The sequence below is a fragment of the Vitis vinifera genome, chromosome 11 (genome assembly GCF_030704535.1).
Source record: "Vitis vinifera cultivar Pinot Noir 40024 chromosome 11, ASM3070453v1".
NCBI lineage: Eukaryota > Viridiplantae > Streptophyta > Magnoliopsida > Vitales > Vitaceae > Vitis > Vitis vinifera.
Window position 1 is genome coordinate 8,547,035 of NC_081815.1, and position 13,956 is coordinate 8,560,990.

Sequence of the window (13,956 nt, forward strand, 5' to 3'; positions counted from 1 at the left end):
TTTAAAAATTGCTTATAATAAAGTCAGTGTTAGAAATTGGAGTGGAGTTTAAGTTTCCTTGATAAAAGAAAAAAAAGGGAAAGAAGGAAAATTTCACAATTTAATCCAAGGTTAGCAAGAAACAAATGAGAAAAGATTTTTGATCCGAAGACAAAATGAATTATAAAAGAAACGAATGAGAAAAGTTCACAATTATAAAGGAATTTCCTCTTTTTTTTTAAAAAAAAAAAAGCCACGAGAGAGAAAGAGAGAGAGAGAGAGAGAGAGGTCTTTGTGGTTATTGAATAATAATAAAAAATTAGACGAGGGAGGATGAAATTGACAAATAACCAACAAAAAAACACACAAGGTGGTGGCTGAAAAAGGCAGGGAGGGAGGGAAGGGAGATGGTAGTTGAAATAGAAGAAAACTTAACTTCAAGGCAATGGAGACTCTGCAACCAACTACACCTCCCTTATGTGGACACATTAGGTGAGAACCAAAGATTTCAGTCCCCACCCTTCACCCTTCCTCTTTCATAAAACACCACCTTCCCTCAACATTCCGCCCTCACTACCTCTCATCTTCACTTCTCCATTGTCCACCATGGAAGCCAGTGCTGGCCTGGTCGCTGGATCCCATAACCGGAACGAGCTTGTTGTCATTCATGGCCATGAGGAGGTATACAACTCATTTACCACGTATGTGCATGTTGGATAAAATTTTTTCTAGTTATTGATGGTTTGAATTGGTTTACGGTGCAGCCCAAGCCCTTGAGGTCTTTGAATGGTCAGGTGTGTGAGATATGCGGTGACGAAATCGGTCTGACGGTGGATGGAGAGGTGTTTGTGGCCTGCAATGAGTGTGGTTTTCCGGTTTGCCGGCCTTGCTATGAGTATGAAAGGAGAGAAGGGAGCCAGCTTTGCCCTCAGTGCAAGACCAGATTCAAGCGTCTCAAAGGTAATTTTATATAATCATTTAGAATTAATGTTATTCTTGGTGCATGTTGTATTCATCTTTTTCTTCTCTAAATTCTTACGTAGGGTGTGCAAGGGTGGAGGGGGATGACGATGAAGAAGACATTGATGATATTGAACATGAATTCAACATCGATGATGAACAAAACAAGAATAAGCTTATCGCAGAAGCTATGCTTCATGGGAAGATGAGCTATGGACGTGGCCCTGAAGATGACGATAACGCTCAATTCCCACCTGTTATAACTGGTGTTCGATCCAGACCTGTAAGCAAAAACAACCATCTTCTGTTAGAAAAATCGATTCATCCATCACTTGGATGAATTGCAGACTGCAACTGTGCAAGTATTTATAACTATTTTTGGATGCATGCCCCACATGCAGGTGAGTGGAGAGTTCCCAATTTCGTCTCATGCCCCTGGAGAGCAGGGGCTGTCATCTTCACTTCATAAACGTGTGCACCCTTATCCAGTGTCTGAACCAGGTGTATATTCATAAACCCTAGCGTTTTCTACTTCATTCTGAGAAATTGGTCTAAAAAAAATTATAATATACAACTCACCAATGCGTTCAATCGAAATAACTTCACTTCAAAACATACATAAACAGGAAGCGCGAGATGGGATGAGAAGAAAGAGGGAGGGTGGAAAGAGCGAATGGATGACTGGAAAATGCAGCAAGGGAACCTCGGCCCTGACGCTGACGACTACAATGACCCTGACATGGCCATGTACGTGCTTCCACTTCAATTGTATTTATGGGTAGAGCTGATCATGAAACAAAACAGGGAGATTGAATTAATACATCCATACCTGATAGCACCATTTATAAAGAGATAAATTTGATTATGTGAACTGGTGCAGGATTGAGGAAGCGAGGCAGCCACTGTCAAGGAAAGTACCGATTGCTTCAAGCAAGGTCAACCCTTACAGAATGGTGATCGTGGCTCGGCTTCTTGTTTTGGCGTTCTTCCTTCGCTATAGAATTTTGAATCCTGTACATGATGCCCTTGGGCTTTGGCTAGTGTCTGTGATATGTGAGATCTGGTTTGCCTTCTCATGGATTCTTGATCAGTTCCCCAAGTGGTTCCCCATTGATCGCGAGACATATCTTGATCGCCTTTCTTTCAGGTACATTATATTTACGTACTGATAAAAGAGTCTGTTACAAATATTAAGTGAAAACTCCATCTTCAATCTTCTTTTTCTCGTTTGTAATGCAGGTATGAGAGGGAAGGGGAGCCCAATATGCTCTCTCCGGTGGATATCTTTGTCAGTACTGTGGATCCCTTGAAGGAACCTCCACTTGTTACAGCTAACACAGTTCTTTCAATCCTCGCCATGGACTACCCTGTCGACAAAATCTCATGCTACATCTCAGATGATGGAGCTTCCATCCTGACCTTTGAAGCACTCTCTGAAACTGCAGAATTCGCTAGGAGATGGGTTCCCTTCTGCAAGAAATTCTCCATAGAGCCTCGAGCTCCTGAGATGTACTTCTCTCTCAAGATTGATTATCTCAAGGACAAAGTCCAGCCTACCTTTGTTAAGGAGCGCCGCGCTATGAAGGTTCGTTTTCGAACTACTTGTCCTTTCATCCAGATAAATAGAAGACCTGGAACTGTTGAAAACTAAAGTTTACTCCCTTTTTAATGTTTTTGATAGAGGGAATATGAAGAATTCAAGGTCCGGATCAATGCAATTGTTGCAAAGGCCGTGAAAGTTCCTCCAGAAGGGTGGATCATGCAAGATGGAACTCCATGGCCGGGGAACAACACCAAGGATCACCCAGGTATGATTCAGGTTTTTCTTGGACACAGTGGAGGTCTCGATGCAGAAGGAAATGAGCTGCCTCGCCTTGTCTATGTCTCTCGTGAGAAGAGGCCTGGTTTCCATCATCACAAGAAAGCTGGGGCCATGAATGCCCTGGTAAAGAGCTCTACCTACTATTTAGTCTAAATTCTCTTGCCATGATGAATCCTATTTCACATAATGCCTTTTTGACTATTTGCAAATTCTCAGATTCGTGTCTCCGCAGTCCTCACAAATGCTCCTTTCATGCTTAACTTGGATTGTGATCATTATCTAAACAATAGCAAGGCTGTTCGAGAGGCAATGTGCTTCTTGATGGATCCACAAACTGGAAGGAAGGTTTGTTATGTCCAATTCCCTCAAAGATTTGATGGCATAGATAGGAACGATCGATATGCCAACAGAAACACAGTCTTCTTTGATGTAAGTGCAAATAACCCACCTCAGAAATGGTCTCCTATACTCATATTTGCATATCCTGGATCGTGTGAGGAGGAATTGAAATTGTCTTCCTCTTTTTGCAGATTAACATGAAGGGTCTAGATGGGATTCAGGGCCCGGTATATGTGGGTACTGGATGTGTTTTCAGAAGACAAGCCCTATATGGATATGATCCTCCAAAGGGTCCCAAGCGCCCGAAGATGGTAAGCTGTGATTGCTGCCCCTGTTTTGGACGCCGCAAAAAGCTTCAAAAGTATGCTAAACATGGTGAAAATGGAGAAGGTGAAGAGCCCTATATAGTTTTCAGAAGAGTTTACCTGACAAAATAACAGTTAATGCTAATATGGTTCCAATTTCCCAACTAACACTTGTTTCCGATCACAGGATTGGAAGAAGACAAAGAAATGTTGATGTCTCAGATGAACTTTGAAAAGAAATTTGGACAGTCAGCTATTTTCGTAACCTCTACTTTAATGGAGCAAGGTGGTGTCCCTCCTTCCTCAAGTCCAGCAGCCCTGCTTAAGGAAGCCATTCATGTCATCAGCTGTGGCTATGAAGACAAAACTGACTGGGGATTGGAGGTAATGTCAACAGCTAAATCACCCAAAATTCTTTCAGCAATGCCACATTCCTCACTCTTCTGCTCAAAACATAATGCTGTGTTTGGTCACTTTTCAATTGTGCAGTTGGGATGGATATATGGGTCCATTACAGAGGATATTCTAACAGGGTTCAAGATGCATTGCCGTGGTTGGAGGTCTATATACTGCATGCCAAAGAGACCAGCATTTAAGGGGTCAGCTCCCATTAACTTGTCTGATCGTCTCAACCAGGTGCTTCGGTGGGCTCTTGGCTCTGTTGAAATCTTCTTCAGTCGTCACAGCCCTGTCTGGTATGGCTACAAGGGAGGAAACCTCAAGTGGCTCGAGCGATTTGCATATGTCAACACAACAGTCTATCCCTTCACCTCCTTACCTCTCCTTGCCTATTGTACTCTTCCTGCCATCTGCTTGCTCACCGGAAAATTCATCATGCCGACGGTAACAATATAAGCACATAGTTAATTTACTTTTACCATATATAAATAGACAGGAATAGACTTATTTTCAATCTCACACAGACTGAAATAAATCCACTTTCAAAGGTTATGTAAAACAAAATGGAGCTTTTTCATTTGTGTTTTTCAAATGCTTTACAAGTGATTCTAGCACTTTTTCTGTACAAACTAAGTCTTGATTCATTGATGATACAGATAAGCACTTTCGCAAGTCTCTTCTTCATTGCTCTCTTTATCTCTATCTTCGCAACTGGCATTCTGGAACTGAGGTGGAGTGGAGTGAGCATTGAGGAATGGTGGAGAAATGAGCAGTTCTGGGTCATTGGTGGTGTGTCAGCTCATCTCTTTGCAGTGGTGCAGGGTCTTCTGAAGGTTTTGGCTGGAATAGATACCAACTTCACAGTCACATCAAAGGCAGTCGATGATGAGGAGTTCGGGGAGCTGTATACCTTCAAATGGACCACCCTCCTTATCCCTCCAACCACTCTCTTAATCATCAACCTTGTTGGAGTAGTGGCTGGGATCTCTGATGCCATAAACAATGGGTACCAATCATGGGGACCTCTATTCGGGAAGCTCTTCTTTGCCTTCTGGGTGATTGTTCATCTCTACCCATTCCTCAAAGGTCTCATGGGGCGGCAGAACCGGACACCTACCATTGTTGTCATATGGTCTGTGCTTCTGGCTTCTATCTTCTCCTTGCTTTGGGTCCGAATTGACCCATTCATATTAAAGACCAAGGGACCTGATGTTAAGCAATGTGGAATCAATTGCTGAAGCATCACTTCCACTTCTTTGTTTGGTGCAGCTCCAGATATACATGTAAATCTTGTTTGTTACAAGTATGGTATATGAACCAACAATATAGAGCTGCACAAGAGAAATAAAGCTAGAGTGAAAGTTTTGTGTAGTATAATGCTCTATATTCAGTTTTGTATGTGAATTAAAAGAAAGTGCTGCTTGTGATTCTTTTAAGAATTCTAGTTCATGGATTGCAGATCAATTCAATAGTACATGCACTCAAAGTCTCAAACTGCTAATTTTCTGTTTATTGCACCACTGGCATCTAGCTCAAGAAACAAAATACATGGAACCTTGAAATAGAAAAGCCATAAACAATAATGTAAATAGTGTGAAGGAGCAACACTCACCAGAGTTGGGGTTGAATTCCTTTCTGGGATTTATCTAGGACTACCACATCGAATTCAGTAAAGGATCAAATTAGAGGTTTTCTACATCATGAACTTGCTTTGCCAAGGACAATGCATTCCACCTTCTTCATCCTCAGCTGTCTCTCAAGGCTTCTGAATTATCAGTAGGACAGTCTAAATTCAGAATCACTCTCTGCAATAGCACTCAATAATTAACAACACCTCTTCAAAGCTTAAGAAAAAAGAAAGGTACTATCCTGTCGTATACTTAAGAAAAAGAAAAAGCATGGTAAAACCATGTAGCTCCATGATTGCATCATGGGGTTCAAGAAAGAAGAGGAGAACAGGATGTAAACATTGTTGTTGGTTCCATCAAAGGGAGAAGATTGAAATTTGCAAAATAGTATAACATTTAGAAGCATTTAATCTGGCCTATATGGATATTAATAGAATAAGTCTATGAAATTCGATTAAAAAAAGCATAGAAAAATACTACTTGTCATCACGTTTTTGTATATACACAGAGCCAACACAACATAAATTCCTATCAAAAAACAAAACTTAAGTTATATATTTTTGCACAAGCTGGATATAATATTAGTGCTCATTTGAAACTCACTGGATCTGTGATTTAGGGTCACAAAATAATGATAACAATAGTAGTAATAACAATAAAAAATAAATAAAAAGTGGAAAATGGAAAGAAGATCCATGCCGACAGATAAGAAATAGGAAGAAGAGTAAGAATAGAGTGGGTCATTGTGCCCCTAGAACAAAATCATCTCCATATAAGACATAAATTAGTAACAAGTAAATTCCATATATACCCAGAAACATTTTTTTTTTTGATAGGAATTTATGTTGTGTTGGCTCTGTGTATATACAAAAACGTGATGACAAGCAGAACAGCAAAAATCTGTGTATGGTAGCAGCTATCCTGCTAAAATACATCCACTCCTCCATTATCTATACAAAACTGAAAAACAGAGTGTGTGACAGTAAGAAACCTGGATGATCATAATCTCAAGATTCCAAAACAGCTGGAGATTGAATGAAATGGCCAGCAGGTTTGAGGATAAGGTAAAGAACGTGATGCTGAAAACAATTTTCTGGAGGGAATTGGGGAGGTAAGTTTCAGTTATGGTATAAAACAAAGATTCTCAATTTTTATTAGTTTTATGAGGAAAAAAAAAATATAACTTAATTGTTGTTATCATGGCAGGCCATGTCAGGGTATGGAAACAGTAGTACTTTGTCCCATCCACTTGCTTGCAACAATTTCAAAGATGGTACTGGTCAGCATTGAGCGCGCAGAAGATCATGCATATCGGGAGTATGTAGTCTCTTGTATTGCCATATAAGCATTATGAAACTAATGAGTGCCAGCATATCCACTCTGCATGCCTTAATTGTAGTATCGTACAATTTTGTTCACCAGTAGTCTCCACAAGAACAAATACCATCTTTGAAATGATGGAATCTATTAGCATCCCTAACAACAATCACTCTCTCTGTGATTTTGGAAATGAATTTGGTTGCATTGTGACAGTCTAAACAAACCCGTAGATTCTTGATGATTCTGATTTCAGTTCCAGGCTCAGAAGTAATGAGCCCAAAAGCAATTGCCAACTTCTCACTATGAACCTTTACCATTAACTCTTTCTCTTCCTCTTCCACATCATGCAAAGCTGTGCCAGTCTCTGTCTGAAATCCAGCCTCCCTCATCTTTCCTGTTAACTTCTCCAGCATTGCATAGATTGCTGTTGCTTGAGGGTGGGACTGATCACCAGATGTAAAGATATGTAGGGTGTTAGCAACCTCAATTAGAGTGCAACCAGGAGTTTTTGCAAGCTTCCTCCTCTTAACTACTCCTCGTACAGAAGCAGCCTCAGGATAATTTTGGCCAGCCGAGTATATGTTAGAAAGTAAAACATAGTACCCCACATTTTGAGGGTCCAATTCAAACAGCTTATCAGAAGCCAGACGAGCTAAGTTTGCATCCTTGTGGATCATACAAGCACCAAGTAATGCACCCCACACTGGAGGACCCGGCTCAACTGGCATTTTCCTTATAAAATCCAAGGCCTTGTCCAAATTTCCAGCTCGGCCAAGGAGGTCAACCATGCAGGCATAATGCTCTGGTAAGGGCTCAAAGCCATGATCATGGACCATAGAACGGAAAATCTCATCTCCTTCTCTAACTAAACCAGCATGACTGCAAGCATATAAGACAGAAAGGAATGTAACCCCAGTTGGGGAAACCCTAGAATGCAACATCTCATTAAAAAGGTTTAGCGCTTCATGGCCATATCCATGGAGGCCATAGCCAGAAATCATTGCATTCCAAGTAACTGCATTTTTTTCTGGCATCATGCTGAATAATCTTTGAGCCTCAGTAATGCTCCCACATTTTGCATACATGTCAATTAGAGCCGTTGAGACAAATATATTGGACTCAAAACTCTCTCTGTTAATTAAATCATGGACCCATTTTCCTAGACTTAGAGCACCAAGTTGAGCACAAGCTGAAAGAATACTTGTAACAGTGACGGGATTTGGACGGACTTCACACTTCTGCATTTCCTGGAAAAGTGATATTGCCTTCTCTGTTAACCCATTCTGGGCATAACCTGAGATCATAGCATTCCAAGATGCCAAACTCTTCTCTGAAGATTCATCAAAAAGCAGCCTTGCAGATTCAATCTCATTCAATCTACTATAAACTGTAGTTAATGCAGTTGAAACTGAAGAATTAGAAACCACACCAGATTTTGTACAGAAACCATGAATGCAGCGAGTAAGATGCAGATGACCAAATGGAAAAAACACAGGAATCAACCCTACAATTGAGCTTGAATTGACTTTTTCCCCAGAAACAAGCAATTCTTTAAAAAGCCTAACTGAAGACTCAGTCTCATTATTGCAAGTGTACCCAGATATCATTGCATTATAAGAAACCAAATCGGGCTGCCCAATCTGTCCAAACAACAACCTTGCTGTCTCAATCTCTCCACACTTTGAATACAAACAAGCCAATCCCGTAATAACATAAGCATGTGAATGAAACCCAACTTTCATCGCCAAACACTGAATCCCCATCCCCAATGCCAAGTCCTGCAGCTCTGCCACCCCAGGAAGAACAGCAGCCACAGTGGTGGAATCAAACCCAATTCCCCCCTTAACCATATCCCCGAAAATTAGAATCGCCTCATCAAAACAAGAATTCTTCACCAACCCAGATACCATCGTATTCCATAACACCGTATCCCTCTCCAGCATTCCATCAAACACCTTCCTTGCAGCCGCGACCCGCGAAAACTTGAAGTAACAGGCAACGATAGCAGATCCCACGAACAAATCTGAGCCAAAACCAGCAACAATGGAATGCGCATGCAACAACAACCCCAGCCCAAGCGAAGACGCACCCGATATAACAAAGGCATAGGTGAAATTATCAGGCTCAAGAGGAGTACTTTTCCGAAGATGGGTGTAGAGAGAAACAGCTGAAGAAGGTGAGTTATTGAGAGAAAAGGCTCTGATAAGGACATTGTAGAGGAAAAGATCAGGATTGGGGATAGTAGAGAAGAGCAGAGAGGCTTGGTCTATGGCTTTGAGGTGTGAGAGCTTGTGGGTGAGTTTGGTGACAGTTACGAGGTCGTTATGGAGACCGTTGAGAATGATTTGGGCATGTGTTTGGTTGAGCTGGTGGAGAGTTGAGACTCTGTTGATTAGAGTTAGAAACAAGTTTCTAGTCGAGGCTATGCCTCTGTACAACATTTGTTTTGATGAATGCTGGTGGGGCTTTAGTTGGTATGAGTGATTTAAGGAGTGTTTATCTTATTTGAAGAGCTTGAGCTTATGTTTGACAAGGGAGGAAATGAAATAATAATAATAATAATAATAATAATAATAATAATAATAAGTGTGGTATTTGGTTTACTATGAGAAGTATAAAAAAAAAAAAAAATTAAACATAATTAAAAATTTCAAATTATTTAACCTTTATATGAAAAAAGAAAAATAAGTTAAATAGATTAAAAAAAATATGTAAAATAATATATTGACTTCAATTTTTTTTTTTAATTAGGGGCTTATCCCATTGTTAAAGTTTTTTCATACTTCAATTAAATTTGTTGATAAATCTAATTTTTTTCTATTTATTTATAATGTCATGCAATTCAGAGTGTCTAACTCATGTTTTCTTATATTTTTTGTATAAGAGAAGACATCATTCAAACCCCTTATCCAAAACACGTTCATACACATTTTTTTGAATCTAAAAAGAATTTAATTTTGGTTTCTAGTATATGTAAATCGAATTATTCAATATTTTTCAATAAACAAGTTGTTATTAAAAAAAATGATTCATTTATATACTTAGGATCTTTAGTTAATAACTTTTATAGTGTAACTCCATTATCAATATTGTTAAGTAATAAGAATAATCATATCTCACTAGAAAAAAAAGGAATCTAATACTAATCAAACATATTTTTGGCACTTATCTTTAGGTTATATTATTCTAAATAAGATCCAAAAACTAGTTAAATTTGAAACATTACACTCTTTGATTCTAAAAATCTTCCAATATGCGAATCTTATATAGAAGGTAAAATGAGCAAGAGGCCTTTTGTTATGAAAAACGAGAATAGACAATAAGAAAAATAAGAACACACAGATTTATGTGGAAAACCCTAGACGGGAAAAACCACTGGCAAAGGAGAAGAATAATCCACTATGTTAAAAATTGGTACAAAAGGGGAGAGTATCAAGCGGTTGCAATATAAATCCCTGAAAACCTATACACCATCGCATATATATATGGAAGAGAAAAATAAATAAAGCAAGAAAGAAATCCATAATTTGTTTTTTCACCATATATATCGCACTGCGAAGATTTTAGGTTGAACCAAAAAAGGAAATCGAGTCACCAAACTCTAACATCTCCACCTTGACGCGAATTCCAATGTAAGGAATGGAAAAAACAAACTCCAATCTTCAACAAAAAAACTCTTCACTTCTTCCACAAACCCCAAAGAGTAATTCAACAACGAATACTAACCAAGTCCAAGCAATGCTCAAAATTGGCTACAAGGAATATCTTTGTCATCATATCAGTAGGTTTATCATGGGTGCTAACTTTGGCCACAACAATAGCCAAAGTTCTTTATCAGGATTTGCCATGTATCTACTGACTGCATTGACTGCATATGATAAATTTGGAAGTAAACAAACCATAGCATACATGAGAGACCTCACTACACTAGAATATGGAACTCGTGACATATAATCAATGTCATCATCTGATTGTGGAGATAAAGCAGATGAAAGTCTTAAATAAGCTGCTAATGGAGTGCTAACAGGTTTGGCATTCTACATATTGAACCTGTGAAGAACTTTCTCAATGTACCCTATTTGATTTAGGTATAATTTACCTACCTTTCTGTATTTTAGAATCTCCATTCCAAGTATCTTCTTTGTCACTCCTAAGTCTTTTGTCTCAAACTCCTTACTGAGTTGGACTTTTACTTTTCTTATCTTTTCCTTATCCTTGGCTTCCATTAACAAATCATCAACATATAAGAGTAGATATATAAATAACCCATCATCATTCCTTTTAAAGTAGACACAACTGACATAATTGCTTCTTTTAAAACCATGAGTAGTCATGAATGAGTCAAACCTCTTATACCACTGTCTAGGTGACTAGTTCAGGCCATAGAGAGACTTTTTCAGCAAACACACATAGTCTTCAATTCCTAAAACTATAAAACCCTCAAGCTGCTACATGTAGATGTCCTCTTCAAGTTCTCCATGTAAGAATGTTGTCTTCACATCCAATTGCTCAAGCTCAAAATCATGCATGATCATAATACCAAGCAAAGCTTGAATCGAACTATGCTTTACAACTGGAGAAAACACATCAGTGAAGTCTATACTTGGAATCTGATTGTAGCCCTTTGCAACTAATCTTGCTTTATACCCGGCTTCTTCAACTCCTGGTATTCCTTCTTTCCTCTTGAACACCCATTTGCAACGAACAACCTTTTTACCTTTAGGTAGTCTCATTAAGTCCCATGTGTCATTCTTATGAAGTGACTCCATCTCCTCCTGCATAGGAATCATCCATTTGCTAAAATCATTACAATTAATTGTCTCTAAGTAAGTAGAAGATTCTGCACTAAAGTCAATACCTTCGGCCACATTTAAGGCATAAGCAACCAAATCAGCCTCAACATGTCTCTGTGGAAGATTAATATCTCTTCTAGGCTTGACTTTAGCAACATAATACTGTGGTGGTGTCGGTGGTGGTGAGGGAACAACAACACCACTCTTCATCTCTGAACTAGACTGAGATGTAGACTCTGGTATGGATCCTAACCCAAACTCAAACTCAAACTCCACCCATGTGCTTGGTTTTTGTTGCTCTTTATCACAAGAATCTCTAAAAGATGAGTCATGAAGTATAACAGTTTCATAAAAAATAACATCTTTACTAACTATGACTTTCTTGGTTTTTGGACACCATAACCTATATCCTTTAACACCATAATTATAGCCAAGGAAGACATACTTTATAGATCTAGGTTCTAGTTTTCCATTATCAACATGAGCATAGGTAGGACATCCAAATATCTTCAAATCAGAGTAACTAGTAGGAGTACCAAACCATACCTCTTGTGGAGTTATTTTGTCAATAGCAGTTGAGGAAGAACGATTAATCAGGATACAAGCTGTAAAGGCAGCTTCAGCTCAAAAAGACTTAGGTAAACCAGCATAGGAGAGCATACAACATACTTTCTTCATCAAAGTCCTATTCATTCGCTCTACCACATTGTTTTGCTATGGAGTATGACGAATTGTATGATGTCTCACAATTCTTTTTAACTTACATAGAACATTAAACTCATAAGAACAAAACTCTAAGCCATTATCAGTGCAAAGACGTTTTACCTGTTTTCCTATCTGTTTCTCAATCATAATCTTCTACTCCTTGAATGTAGCTAGCACATCACTTTTTTGCTTCAAGAAGAACACCTAACATTTTTTGGAAAAATCATCAATGATAGTCAACATATAATTAGCATCTCTCTTAGAAGCACCCTAGATGGTCCTTAGAGATCAGAATTTATATAATCGAGTGTCCCATTTGTGTTGTGAATGTTTTTTGTAAATTTGACTCTCATCTGCTTCCTAAAAACAAAATGCTCATAGAGATTCAATTTACTAATACTCAAACCATTAAGAAGTCCTCTTCTACTCAATTCAATCATCTCATTCTCACTCATATGCCTAAGACGCATATGCCAAAGTTTAGTAACATCACCATTTGATAAGGAAGGAGTAACAACAACTCTTGTAATTGTGGATCCCTATAAGGCATATAATTTAGCAAATCTTTTTATGCCCTTTCATCACAACAAGAACATCTTTGCTAACCTTCAAGACTCTACCTTCATCAGTGTACTTATACCTTTTTTAATCAAGAGTACTCAACGAGATAAGACTCTTCTTTAGATTTGGAACATGTCTCACATCACCAAGTGTCCTGATAACCTCATCAAACATTTTGATTTTGACCGTTCTAATATCAGCTATCTTACAAGATGCATTATTTCCCATCAACACAACATCTTTGGACACCATTTCATATGTTAACAAGCAGTCCCAATTAGGACACATATGAAACGTGCAACCTGAATTAAGAATCCAATCCTCGCAAGGTTTGGAGTCGCCATTAGAAAAAAAAAAAAAAAAAGTACTCCATCACTATACTTGTCTTCCGTAACATTGGTTTCACCGGATTTTTCTAGTTGTTTTCCCTTTTGATTTGCAACAACTCTCTTATTCTTATTCTATAACTTATAGCATTTAGATTTAATGTGCCCATTTTTCTTACAATACCTGTAGGTTTTGTTTTTATTACTGGATTTCGATCTGCTCCTCGCATCACCACTAGAATTTCTTTCCTGTGTCCTCCCTTGAATAACAAGGCCCTTTGCTTGAGCCTCAAATCCAACCACAAGTTGTTTCATCTTCTCCTCATAAAATAAAGTATAAAAAACTTTTTCCAGAGTAAGAGTGCCACAACTATACAAAATAGTATCTTTGAAAGTCGCATATGAAGAGGACAACGAACACAATAAAATCAACCCTAAATCTTCTTCATTGTACTTAATTTTCATGGTCTCTAAATCAAAAACAATTTCCTTAAAGACAGTTAAGTGATCTTCTAAAGACACACCTTCTGTCATACGGTGAGAATACAATCACTACTTCAAATGCAACTTACTAGTTAGATTTTTCATCATGCACAATTGCCCCAACTTTAACCATAATACAACGACGGTTTTCTCTTTTAGATTGTCCTATACAATTTGATTTGATAGATGAAGATGAATTTGAGATAGGGTATTTCAGTCCTTATGTTGTTTTTCCTCTTATGTCCACGACGAGGACATCTTATCAAACCTTAACAGTGCATCATCCAAATCCATCTACGCAAGCACAACCCACATCTTAACCTGCCATAGCGAAAA

At 38.4% G+C, this 13,956-nt stretch overlaps 2 protein-coding genes across 2 annotated transcripts; one reads left to right on the top strand and one right to left on the bottom strand.

Moving 5' to 3' along the window:
* The first annotated feature begins 498 nt into the window (after nt 1–498).
* Nucleotides 499–5,268, top strand: LOC100248512 (cellulose synthase A catalytic subunit 7 [UDP-forming]). The gene is made up of 13 exons (XM_002276854.5): nt 499–660; nt 744–939; nt 1,023–1,222; nt 1,341–1,440; nt 1,566–1,686; nt 1,820–2,086; nt 2,179–2,524; nt 2,621–2,884; nt 2,978–3,190; nt 3,292–3,490; nt 3,593–3,789; nt 3,895–4,248; nt 4,461–5,268. Exons 1-13 carry the CDS (start codon nt 586–588, stop codon nt 5,040–5,042), a joined length of 3,114 nt encoding a protein of 1,037 aa, XP_002276890.2. The 5' UTR covers nt 499–585; the 3' UTR covers nt 5,043–5,268.
* A 1,294-nt stretch (nt 5,269–6,562) lies between these two features.
* LOC100243341 (pentatricopeptide repeat-containing protein At4g30700) lies at nt 6,563–9,257 on the bottom strand. The gene has a single exon (XM_002275262.4). The coding sequence runs from the start codon at nt 9,191–9,193 to the stop codon at nt 6,848–6,850; it is 2,346 nt and encodes a 781-aa protein (XP_002275298.1). The 5' UTR covers nt 9,194–9,257; the 3' UTR covers nt 6,563–6,847.
* Nucleotides 9,258–13,956: the final 4,699 nt, after the last annotated feature.

Bases quoted from the DNA above. Each gene is read 5' to 3' on its own strand.
- LOC100248512 (XM_002276854.5), top strand. From the start codon at position 586: ATGGAAGCCAGTGCTGGCCTGGTCGCTGGATCCCATAACCGGAACGAG. The intron at 1,441-1,565 runs GTGTATATTCAT...ATACATAAACAG, and splicing joins TTATCCAGTGTCTGAACCAG to GAAGCGCGAGATGGGATGAG. The intron at 2,525-2,620 runs GTTCGTTTTCGA...TGTTTTTGATAG, and splicing joins AGGAGCGCCGCGCTATGAAG to AGGGAATATGAAGAATTCAA.
- LOC100243341 (XM_002275262.4), bottom strand. From the start codon at position 9,193: ATGTTGTACAGAGGCATAGCCTCGACTAGAAACTTGTTTCTAACTCTA.